Below are 13033 nucleotides of genomic sequence, written 5' to 3' on the forward strand. Positions count from 1 at the left end.
CTGTACATTTTACGTGGTGACAACATTGTTAAATTGTTATATTTTAATATTAGCTAGTTCTTAACCTTAATTTATTCAAATTTATATGCCTTCAAAAGGCTCTTATAATTTCTTTTTTTTTTTTTTTTTTTTTCGTGGCGTACCTGTAAACTGGCTTTTTTTTTTTAGCTAAGCGTACTGACCGCATTAAACATATTGATTGATTGATCACGATGTCGTTAGTACAGAGGCGAATTCCCCCTCCCCCCCCCCCCCCACCCAATAAAATGGTTTTCTATGAACCTATTAGGTGTGTTGGTTGAGAAAAGATAACATCGGCCTAAGGGAGGTGACGTCATCGGATTATTCTTCGGAGCAGCCACTATCCGAGATCCGACTACCGGTAATAATATACATACAAAAGTTTCTGCAATCTGATTGGTGGAGAGCGGCTCAATTTATCCTAAATGTAGTACAGAAATGTGAAATTGAGTTCAGAAAGTTGAAATTATTGCAACAAAGGTGAAATTAAAATGATTGACAGGTACGCCAATTTGCAAAATCGGCTGACTCGAAACAAAATGGCGAACAGGTTTGAAGAGAGTAACAGCATTTTAATTCGAAGTTTAAAGGAAAATGCAAAGAAATTCAACAAAGCACAAACAACAGGCTAAAAGTTTGGAGGTCTTGGACAGCACAAAATGACTACGACCAAAATATTGAAAACTATGAACCGGAACTCGTGCTTATTTATTCCAAATTGCACTCGGAATCATGTGATTACCTATACAAATTGACCTGATTCAGTCTCTTTTAGTAGTAATGGCGGACGACGTCGGTGAAATAAAGACTTCGAACGTTTCTTAGGATTCGTTATGGTAGAATACAGAGTTCTTCCTACTTTCGTTTCTCGGCGTCTGAACACTGATCTCAAGGATTTTACGCTCGATTTGTGGAAGAAACGTGGAACCATGAAAACAGTCAAGATTTGCTCAGGTAACATCGGCCTACGGGAGGTTAGCATCGACCTAAAGGAGGTTAACATCGGCCTACGGGAGGTTAACATCGACCTAAGGGAGGTACGTTTTATAGCACCACGTTTGTATCGTATGTATTATACTGGCACAATCGTACACATGGAAAGCTTATTCCAAGCATTAAAACTTACAATCGTGCAGGGGCTTTTCTAATCGTTCGTTGACCTGAGTGTCATTTCATTTATTACCAACTCATAGCATCCACCTACAGGAGGTTAACATCTACCTAAGGGAGGTAGAGTGGCCTACAGTGTACATTGTATAGTTTATGTTTTATAATAGTCAATTCATACGCATATAAGCTTACACTCTAGCAGGGAAACTTGGGATCATAAGGAGCTTTTCTATCATTCACTTGAATTTCATAATTTTCATTTTTACCAACTCATAACATCCACCTACAGGAGGTAAACATCTACCTAACGGAGGTTATGGTATTATAATAAGGAAGGATGGACTTGAAGAAAGCTTAAGAATCTTAAGGGGCTTTTGCACTTCGTGTACATGCCGTTTTAGAATAAATTAATTTTATTATTTTATAAAAATTTATTATCATTATTATTATTATTATTATTATTATTTGAAAAGCCTTTTAATCTCACTAGGATGAGAATAATGAGAGTTTTCTCATTTTTTTATTCACACTCATAACATGGAATATTTAACAATAATCCACGAGCGCCCATCGGCTATAATCATCTCATATCCAACAAGCGCGAGTGGAATAATTGTTTTATTAAAAACAATCAAGAAATATTGTTAGATCTTACTGGTTTCGCTTAGCAAGAACAACAAGAAGACTGTTTTAATAGTCGCTATTTCTCTGGCATAGTATAATTGCTCATATACCATGGGCGCTTAGCCAATCAAATCCCTGGAATTGCATTATACAATGATCCAGTTTTTAATAAAATATATTATTATCAATATTAGTTTGTAGCCAACAAAGACTTACGCATTTAATGAAACACTTTTACAGCCATAAAGATTTGCTGTGAGAGGTGTTATGGGTTTAAATAGAAAAAATGCAGGTGCATTAAAATAGCATAAATATAGCTGTTATGATGATTAAAGGCAATTGTTCTCTTTTTGTTGTTGTCATTTTTTCTTGGTTGACCCCATCAACCTGTAATTTCCACATTAAATTTTGCTAGAAGTGACTGTTTATGACTGTTGAAATGATAGATCATTTTTAAAAATATAACCCTTAATATGTCAGAATTTATTTTAATTTAATTTGTGATCTGACTTACAAGAAGTTTGACTGTTTGACTGCTTCATTTTTTATTTGCCATTAACCAAAAAATACAACATAAATACATTAAAGATGATACACAATATTCCTACTTAACTATTTACAAGATGAAATGTGTTAAAGGCTAGGAAGCCTATATAGAAGCCTGGGGCTTATTAACTATCACCCTCCTGGAACTATAGGATAAACCATAAAAGTTAATGGTACTGAATGAAAATTCCAATTAAATTTTTTTTAAAAGAAGAAAAAAAAAAGAAAGAAAGAAAAAAAAAGAAAAGAAAAAGTGTGTAGCTCAGCAAGGAGTCAATTTAACTAAGAAAGAAACAAACTGATACTTTCACTGTTTTGAATTTCACGACTAAGGGAGTTGAAAAACGTAGGACCTTGAAACCGAATTGAGAATTTTCGAAGATTCGTTCGACAATAAGGTATATAGAAAAGGTTGGAATTTCTTGTATTATAAGAATGTATCTGGCTTGCAAGAGTAAACATATCACGAAAATAATTTGGAAGTAAGCTTCTTTTAAAAAGATACATAAATTTACCTATTTGGCATAAATAAATGTCAGAGAATTTCAAAAATCTCCTGTTCTTTAAAAAGAACACCAGTATGAGCATCAAGAAACGTTTGCAGAACAATAATCCAATTTAAATTTGACTGATATGTTGATCCCCACACAGAAACACAATAAATTAAGTAACCTGGGTAATCTAGACTATAATACAAGGAGTGTGAGAAGGTTTTGGGAAGGCAAAAGCTAGACTTATAAAATTAATAATACCTATTGATTTTGATATTTTTCTAGAAACACTAAGAATGTGAGGCTTCCATGACAAATACTCATCAAGGATAACACCTAAAAATACTGTCTCTTTCACACGTTCAATTGCATTGTTGTCAATTGAATAGACATATCAAGTGTTTTCCTCCTTTGGGGTGGACTAAAAACCATAAAATTTGATTTTTTAAAGTTAATGGACAGCTTGTTTGTCGACACCATTGAGTTAATTTAAGCATTTCAGAATTCAAGATTCCAGGAAGCAAGTTAAAATCTTTGTGGGAGAAAAATATGTTTGTATCATCTGCAAAAAGAATAAAATCCACGACCTTTGACACGTTACGCAGATCATTTATAAAGAGTAGAAAGAGTAGGTGACCTAGTATAGAACCCTGAGCCACCCCGCACTTAATTTTGCAAGACCCCGAACTGACACCATTAAATTCCACATATTGTTGTCTATTGCTTACTAGATAGCTTTCGAACCCTCTGAGTAAAGTGCCACGAACACCATAATGCTCTAATTTTGAAATCAAAATGTTATGGTCAACGGTGTCAAAGGCCTTTGACAAGTCTATAAAAATACCAACTGTGCATTCCTTATTGTCAATAACAGAAGAGATTTTGTCATATAAACAAGCAAGAGCATAAGTGCTAGCGGTGGAGTGATTGTCAGAGAGAATGTTATGATTATTAAGAAACCTTAAAAGACGATTGAACATTACTCTCTCATTGCTTACTACAGTACATTAACAATATTGGTTTTATTTTATTTCTTTTCAGAATGCAATACTTAAACTGCACAGACTGCTGAAGAAACAGCTACTTCAAAGACACCTATGACTCATTAATTCCACAAAAGACATTGAGTACTCAATTCATAGGCATAGAAGCTTACTCTTCAGCAGGGAAACTTGGGATAATAAAAGGAGCTTTTTTATCATTGACTTGAATTTCATTTTATTTTTACCAAGTGATAACAATTCCACCTACGTATACAGTAGGCAAACATCTACCTGAGGGAGGTTATGATGTTTATAGCACCATGCAAGTATGTATTATAATAGGGAAGAATTTACTTGAAGCAAGCTTATGAATCTTAAGGGGCCTTTGCACTTTGTGCACAAGGCCCTCAAATTTGGAATGACAACCCTATTGATTTAGGCAATTCGCTTACTATCTCGAATTGTAGACAAAAACTTAGAGATTACTTCCAATCAAATTGTGAATTCATGTCCTTTTGAACTCTCGTATACATGGCTTAGCTTAATTTAATATTTTATTTTTTATTTAATTTTTTTCATTTAAATTATTATTATTATTATTATTATTATTATTATTATCACTATTATTAACATTAATATTTATCTATTTATTTATTTATTTATTTGTAAACTGTAAAGTAATTGCACCATTTTCACCAATCTCCTGTATGAATTGTGCCATGTAAGCCCCCGGCTTCGGCATCTCAATATCGATTTATTACTTATTACCATGCACTCTCTTGTACTATTATTATGAATAAAAAGCGTTATATATTATATTGTCTCAGTTGTTCAATAATTATTGTTTTCAAGCAGAAGAAAAAAAAAGAGAAAAGTCCAAATTCTCCCATGCCAAAGGTACAGTGTAAATTCAGTTCAATTTCTCTACCCCAGCCAAATTCAATTCCCTTCTTCCAGGCATGGTACATGGTCAAATGCCATGTGAGGGGGGGGGGGGGGGGGAACACGGCATTTATTTTTTGTTCAAATTTGACTTGTTCTCCAACTCGTGACAAAGTTCCACCCGTATTTAGAAGCATAGAGCTTACTTGATAACAAATGACACGTCATGAGCTTAAAACATGAAAATGAAAACATTTAGGGGTGGTCATTTGGATCTTTTGAAAAGCACACTTAAAGGTTCATGGCATGGCTCAATTTCATTTTGACCTTTACTTGAGGTACAGATTTGTTGACTTACGAAATAATAGCTCTTTACGTCATATCTTTTTGACTCAATAGCCATAAAGGTTAGCAACCATAACTGTAATTGAATGTGGATATTTGAAAGATGCATTTCAATATCAGGATTAAGTAGAAGAAAGACCCTCAGTTATTTTTTGGGATTTCTTTTTACAACTGCTTAAGGACGGTGCCTACTAATAGCGAAGTATTTTTGCACGGTTTGTCACTATGCGGGAAATTAAACAGATCTTGGTAGTGGGTATTGAAATCCAAAAAAAAAATTGGGGGTAACAATTATTCTAAAAAGCAGCAAAATACAAAGCAATGTATGGTGCTTTTTTCCAAATTGAAGCTTTATTATCTCTGAAAAATGCATGGTTTCCCCCAATTTTCTTTTTGGATACCAAAATCACTTGCTAAGTTCTGCTTTCTCCGCATAGTTTTAAAGTGCGCAAAAATATCCCTGTAATAGTAGGCACCACCCATAGGAAACCCGAGTATCTCCAGATGCGCCGAACGTATGCGCAGTAACAATAGTAGGCACCGTCCTTAAGTTGTAGAAAGGACTAAGAATCTTTCTTCCAATTAAACATTACTAAAAAATGTTGGTCATTTTGTATCTTTGCACTCTAAGTGGTACATATATACCAATCTACACAATTTCCTGTCAGAGAGGAACAAAATTATGACCATTTGCATTCAATCCATCATTATATGGGAGATCCTCCATCAATTAACCCTACAAACTTGAAACATCAAATTTTACATAATTTTGCCACATGACGAGAGGTCAAGCTTGACAATAACAGTTCAACAACATCTGTTGAACACAATCTCTTTTGAGGAATTAATGAGTCATAGGTGTCTTTGAAGTAGCAGTTTCTTCAGTGGTCTGCACAGTTTAAGTATTGCATTCTGAAAAGAAATAAAATAAAACCAATATTGTTAATGTACTGTAGTAAGCAGTCAAACCTCTTGTAAGTGATCACAAATTAAATTGAAATAAATTCTGACATATTAAGGGTTATTTTTAAAAAATGATCTATCTTTTCAACAGTCATAAACAGTCACCTCTAGCAAAATTTAATGTGGAAATTACAGGTTGATGGGGTCAACCAAGAAAAAATGACAACAACAACAACAACAACAAGAAAACAATTGTCTTTAGTCATCATAACAGCTATGATGCTATTTTAATGCACCAGCAATTTTTCTATAATTTTAACCCATAACACCTCTCACAGCAAATCTTTATGGCTGTGAAAGTGTTTCATTAGATGAATATAAATGGCCCAGCGTAGGTCAGTGTGTTGCCAAAAAATAATATTGATAATAATATATTCCATGTTATCAGTGTAAATAAAAAAATGAGAAAACTCTCATTAATCTCATTCTAGTGAGATTAAAAGGCTTTTCAAATAATAATAATAATAATAATAATAATAATAATAATAATAATAATAATAACAACAATAATAATTAAAATAATAATAATAATAATAATAATAATAATAATAATAATAATAATAATAATAATAATAATAATAATAGAAATAATTCTTTATAAATAAATTTTTTCTAAAACGGCAATCGTTCCTTTTTATATTACCTACTTGCATGGTGCTATAAAAATCATAACCTCCCTTAGGTAGATGTTTACCTCCTGTAGGTGGATGTTATGAGTTGGTAATAAATGAAATGACACTCAGGTCAACGATTAGAAAAGCCCCTGCACGATTGTAAGTTTTAATGCTTGGAAATAAGCTTTCCATGTGTACGATTGTGCCTGTATAATACATACGATACAAACGTGGTGCTATAAAACGTACCTCCCTTAGGTCGATGTTAACCTCCCGTAGGCCGATGTTAACCTCCTTTAGGTCGATGCTAACCTCCCGTAGGCCGATGTTACCTGAGCAAATCTTGCCTGTTTTCATGGTTCCACGTTTCTTCCACAAATCGAGCGTAAAATCCTTGAGATCAGTGTTCAGACGCCGAGAAACGAAAGTAGGAAGAACTCTGTATTCTACCATAACGAATCCTAAGAAACGTTCGACGTCTTTATTTCTCCGACGTCGTCCGCCATTACTACTAAAAGAGACTGAATGTAGGTCAAGCGGGGAAGACTTGTTTCCATACCTCAAACTGCCCTTGGACATTTCCTTAACATTACATGAAGTAAACTCAGGTTAGCATAAATAGCACTCCGGTTAGCCTAAAAAGCACCCCGGTTAGCCTAAATAGCACTCCGGTTAGCTTAATTTAGCTTAGCGTTAGGGTTAGGGTTAGCATTTATATGGAGGGTTGGTATATCTAGCCAAAAAATTCCGTATTCTGGCAGCGAGTCCTCGGTGGACTAATGGATTAGGTCACTGCCTGGTGTCCTGACATCCCGTGTCCTGACATCCCGTGTCCTGACATCCCGTGTGCTTACCCGTCGGTATAATCGGATGCTGCTCCGAAGAATAACCCGATGACGTCACCTCCCTTAGGCCGATGTTATCTTTTCTCAACCGGCTGTGTTGTGCACAGTCGCCATCTTTCTCCGATTACCACTTCATAGGAAACGGTTGAACTCGGCAAACTCGTGAAAAAACTTGATGTTGTTTTTCAGTGCGCTTTGACCGTGTTGGTTCTGCGTAAGGACATCGCAATCTACCGTACATGGAATTTAGGTGGGCATTGCTTCTTATTTTCACGATTTGGAGATACTGACGTCTTCGACAGTTAAACAATGTTTGCGGGAACGAAGACCGAAGACCGAAGACCCTGTGGTCTAAAACGAAGACCCACAGGTCTAAAACGAAGACCCACAGGTCTAAAACGAAGACCCACTGGTCTAAAACGAAGACCCACTGGTCTAAAACGAAGACCCACTGGTCTAAAACGAAGACCCTGTGGTCTAAAACGAAGACCCACTGGTCTGAAACGAAGACCGTGTGGTCTATTTTTGCATAAATTAAAATGTCATCTGAGAGCGGGACAAACTTGACAGTTACTTAATATCTCAGTCGCACGTGTCAAATTGTGTAACGCAATTACATTCCAACAGTATAGAAATATACGTTTAAGTGACGCTTTTAGTATATTTTGTCGTCACTAATATTCTATTTTTCAAATATGAGCAAATTACAACGAGGTGAGTGTCCTTATCATATAAAGGCGCAAAGGTCAACTGTGCGTGACTCGCAAATTTATTCACCATATGATCAAATGTAAATGTAATGAAATGTAAACGTGATCTTATACAAAATGAAGAGCCTATTTTGTAAAACGTCAAAGCAATAAGATTTTTTGGCTTGTGGGATGAGTCTAAAATATCGTTTTTCAAATCTGTTGTGTGACACTTTCGACATATGATCAAAACCGCAACAGTTCTATAATGTTGTTCGTTTTAACACTTATATCAATTACAAATTTTCCCGGGGACATTCAGTGTGCTGTATTTGATTGTAGAACGTTGCAAGTCACACACAGTTCACCTTTGAGCCCGGCCTTTGAAACGAATCAAGCGCACCTGTGACAGTTACAGTCCTATTGCGTTACACAATTTGACACGTGTTGTACCTACTGAGATATTAAACAACTGTCAGGTTTGTCGCGCTCTCAGATGACATTTTAATTTATGCAAAAATAGACCACAGGGTCTTCGTTTTAGACCATAGGGTCTTCGTTTCAGACCAGTGGGTCTTCGTTTTAGACCACAGGGTCTTCGTTTTAGACTAGTGGGTCTTCGTTTTAGACCACAGGGTCTTCGGTCTTCGGTCTTCGTTTTTGGGTCTTCGTTTTCCATGTTTGCGATACTCCTGAAAACTTGTGAAAGCAACCTAAGGCCAGTTTAGACGGTAAAACGTCTGGTTACGACTGCCCCATGCGATTTCTTCAGTTTTCGATCTTTATCAGTGTTTTCCCATTTAGAATACTGATTTCCATGAATTTTGCGTTTCTTTGAGTAACCAGTGCGGCCTTTACGTATACCGATCAAGTAACGTCCACACGAGTTCAAAGCGCATTTACAGCGCGTTCAAAAGGCAATTGGAAATTTCTATAAGAAATTTTTGAAGGAAAAGCGAGAGGTTATTTCCTATAAACGTAAACAAGGCTATGATCACTGATACCGATATGAGAGACTCCGGAACAGACTACCCTGTCAGTATAGTTTGTATAAATTAAATCAATTAATGTTGAAGAGGATTCAGTTATGCGAGTAGGTTCAGTTATAAGTTGTTGAAGCTCAAATAAATCAGAAATTTCACATAAGCGTCGAGTATACTTAAATCATATTGACAGTTTAAATTACCTAGCAGATATCGATCAACAAGACTGGTCCTGAAGATCCAAATGTTTTGTGGACTGACTGGAAAACGAAGTTTTTGGATGTTGTTAATATTCATGCGCCGCTCCGAACTAGACGCGCTAGAACAAATAAAGCACCCTGGATCAATTCAGAATTAAAGAAAGGCATGCGTGATCGTGATGCTGCCAACAGAAAAGCGATTACATCGAATGATCCACGCGATTGGGAAAAGTACAAAAAGTTGCGAAATATAATGAGCAATAACATCAAAATTTCTAAAGCATCTTATTATTCTAATGCTTTTAATGACCATTTTTCAACAACTGGCCCAGACTTGCTAAGTTATATCAATAATATAAATGTAAATAACAACAAATTCAGCTTCTCTTCGACTAACTGCAGTATTGTTTTTTCACATCTAAACAAATTATGTAGATCTAAAGTCTTGATAATGGTCTTGATAAAAATATATGCGAATGTGCTGATCTTATTTCAGTTTCACAATGTGATGTCTTTAATAAATCTTTAGTCTCTGGTATATTTCTTCGTTCTTCAAGCAAGGTGAGCCATCTGATCTAAATGATTATCGACCTGTTTCAGTCATTTCCGTTATGACCAGTTGTATAGTGACTTTTTGACCAATGAAGATATCATTTCTAATCATCAATCAGGTTTTCGTTCGTTACACTCAACTGTAATTGCCATTCTTGAAGCTACGGATGATTGGGCCTTTAATATTGATCGTGGTAATGTTAATGGTTTTCCTCGTTTTAGAAAAGGCATTCGACACCATTGACCATGATATTCTTTTATCTAAAATGAACCTTTACGGAATACAAGGAACAGCTCTTGGTTGGTATTCTCTTTCTAGAATCTGCTCACTTAAATGTGGAGTACCGCAAGGAACAATCATTGCCTCCCTTTTATTTCTTATTTATATCAATGACTTGCCAAAATGCCTAACATCGTGGCAGCCTATGCTGTTGACACCCACATCACTTATGTTGATGTGAATTCAATACAGTTAAATCTGAATCACAATTCAGATAACCTAAACAAATGGCTTATTTCCAATAAACTTACTTTGAACTCTGCTAAAACTGAACTTATGCTTATTGACTTCAGACAAAAATTGAGTATTTTGTCGAGCCCCCTTGAGCTCTCAATTGATAATGTTCCGATAGAACATGTCTCCCCTGTCAAATCACTTGGAATATTTATTGATGAAAACCTACGGTGGCAAACACACATTGATAAATTATCTAAAACGGTCGCTTCCCCAACGACCCTTTTGGACAAAATTAATCGCATGTAAACACTAGACACTGAAACACTAGCTGAGTGTCCCCACGTCAATCTTGCTTACTACTAAAAAATATCCGCTCTTCATTGCCAGCGAGCAAGACTTTTAAGAAATGAAAATCCCAGCCAGCTTTTAGTGTGATGTCTGTCAACTAGCCAAAAAGTTGAAAATAGCAAAAGGAAGTTAATGCCAGCCAGTGCAAGAGAAATTTTTCCAGCTTGCCAGCAAGCGATAGCGTACACCAGTTTTTAGCCAGCCAGAGGAGTTTGCTACAAAAAAAAACTACACTAGTGATTTGAAATTACAATTATGTTAGAGCAATTGTGACGACAATTGGAAGGTTTCAAGTTTATCAGGACCTTGTTTGAAATCCAGCTTGATTCCCCGCACCCTCTAGGCAAAAGACCATTCGATATACAAACAGTACAAGATAATACCACTTTAATTGCTCAAGCAAATGTACTACTTTTAAAGAGGACTAATGATTAAACATCGTACGCCCAATCTTAACTCGGGACTAAAGGCGTCAAGGGACCTACAGAACAACTGTAATTTCAAATCAGAAGTGTGTTTTTTTTTCGTAGCCTTTTCTATTTTACGTCATCGCCTGATGATTTTGTTGAAATAAACAACGAAATATTGCTCTATTAAATCCCGGACTCACGTTTATAGAATGGTCGAATGGCAAAGAACAATTTTTAACCATCGTATACAGAAGCATTGTCAACAATCCCTCGAAGGAGTAATCGTTTTCGGGAAAACGGCAATAAAAATTGTAAGAATTAAATAAGGTAAAAGGAGTCCATAAGCGGTACCTCCAAGACATCATGGTCAGGACATGGTGATCCTTCTGTCGTTATATGAGTTTTAGCACGTGCGCATGCTGAAACCTCAAGACGTACCACGTGGAAGACAAAATGACCAAATGTTATTTATATATGTGGCTGAATCTCAGTTTAAGTCAGTAGAGGTGAAAGTGCTAGTATGAAAGGGATCTGTCTCATATGGTCTAGGGGCCGACTTTTCCCTCCCTCACTGTCTTGTCGTGGGACAAGGTATCGGACTGAACAGCGAGAACCATCTCCGGCTGGCATAAGCGATCCGCGGGCCGAAATCTCGTGGTGCATCGTCATGGTACAACGCTCAGACAGTGTCCAGAGGTACCGTTGTCAGCTGTTTTTGGCGTGTGTCCTCGCAGGCTAGTTTCTGTGCACTAGTGGAACCTGAACAATAATTTTGACGATTCCATCGACTCAAATATGTTTTGGCTATTCAAAGTGACACAGAAAACAGGTGACACTGTCCCTTTAAACCATGGTCTAAGTTAGACTCCGTTTAAATAACCAGCCCCAGGGGTTTGCTTTGGTTTTGCTTTACTGCGCGCCATAATAGGTTAAAAAGTTCGCTCCAACCAACAACGTGCTTTGCGCTCACGCGCTTGCCACCAAATATATGTACCTACTTTGAGTTCTGATTGGTTCACTGTGTTAGTTGCGGCGTTGATTGGACAGCTACTTTAGTTTTCGTTTTTAACACTGGTTTGAAAAACGTTCAAAGAATAGAGTGTTTGTTATTATCAACAGTTCGACCACCGTAAAGAGAATCGAGTGCTGACGTTTCGAGCGTTAGCCTCGCGAATCTCTTTACGGTGGGCAAATTACCTTATCAACTCTGTTGATAAAACCAAACATTCTTTTCTACTCTCCCACCGACACAGGACCACAGTTTCTTTAGAAGCTAACCCTCTAAGCTCAAAGAACAGAGCTGTTTTATGAAGCTGATGCCACACCAGTGATTTTTGCTGGACAGGTGATGCGATATTTTCAAAATGTCGCATCATCAGCGCGCAGGGAAAATTGCAGGCTAGAGAAAACGCGACGCAACGAATCCGCACTTTGTCGCGAAAATTCGACTTGCCTGAATTTCTCGCGACTTTTTCTGCGTGTTTTTGATATGTCACTTAGCCTGATTCGAACTATTTTGAGAACAACACTTATCAGCACTGAGACACACGTACCATCCCCGTGGTATGGCCAATACGACGGCTATGCCATGCTGATGAGCCCCAATAAGGGCGAAACAGCTGTCCATGGCTGCCACTGCCCGGGTGATATGGTTGTGCGCATGCGTACGGTATTGGCCATACCACGGGGATGGTACGTGTGTCTCAGTGCTGATAAGTGTTATTTTGAGAACACCCTGTCATCAATTATAAAACGCCACGTTGATGGCTGATGCAGATGAATGATTAAAAAAGCGCGCTAAGGCCCCGTTTATATGGAGAAAAGTTGTCGCGGGTAGAAGGGTCACTCGCCTACCCGAGCTACCCAACATTTCCTTACAAACTTGGCGAACCGTTTACTTGAGAAACAAAAAGTTGGCTCGGCTGCAAGGGTGACCCGCCTAGCCGGGTCACCCTTTTTCGATGGTAGGG

General features: G+C 37.0%; 1 protein-coding gene and 1 long non-coding RNA gene across 3 annotated transcripts; one reads left to right on the forward strand and one right to left on the reverse strand.

The window, feature by feature from the left end:
• Positions 1–723: 723 nt before the first annotated feature.
• On the forward strand, positions 724–4739 carry LOC146453254 (uncharacterized). Of its 2 annotated transcripts, XR_014859541.1 has the most exons (3): positions 724–995; positions 1038–1058; positions 3834–4739. It is a non-coding gene; the product is annotated as an uncharacterized LOC146453254 (long non-coding RNA). The 2 variants fall into 2 exon arrangements; XR_014859540.1 differs by having other exon boundaries at positions 724–1058; positions 3834–4717.
• Positions 4740–5408: 669 nt separating this feature from the next.
• LOC146453255 (uncharacterized) lies at positions 5409–7739 on the reverse strand. Its single transcript, XM_085096811.1, has 2 exons — positions 6829–7739; positions 5409–5914 (listed from the first exon to the last, which is right to left on the reverse strand). Exons 1-2 carry the CDS (start codon positions 7156–7158, stop codon positions 5855–5857), a joined length of 390 nt encoding a protein of 129 aa, XP_084952937.1. The 5' UTR covers positions 7159–7739; the 3' UTR covers positions 5409–5854.
• Positions 7740–13033: the final 5294 nt, after the last annotated feature.

Source organism: Pavona decussata, unplaced genomic scaffold (assembly GCF_977016875.1).
Source record: "Pavona decussata unplaced genomic scaffold, jaPavDecu1.1 SCAFFOLD_339, whole genome shotgun sequence".
NCBI lineage: Eukaryota > Metazoa > Cnidaria > Anthozoa > Scleractinia > Agariciidae > Pavona > Pavona decussata.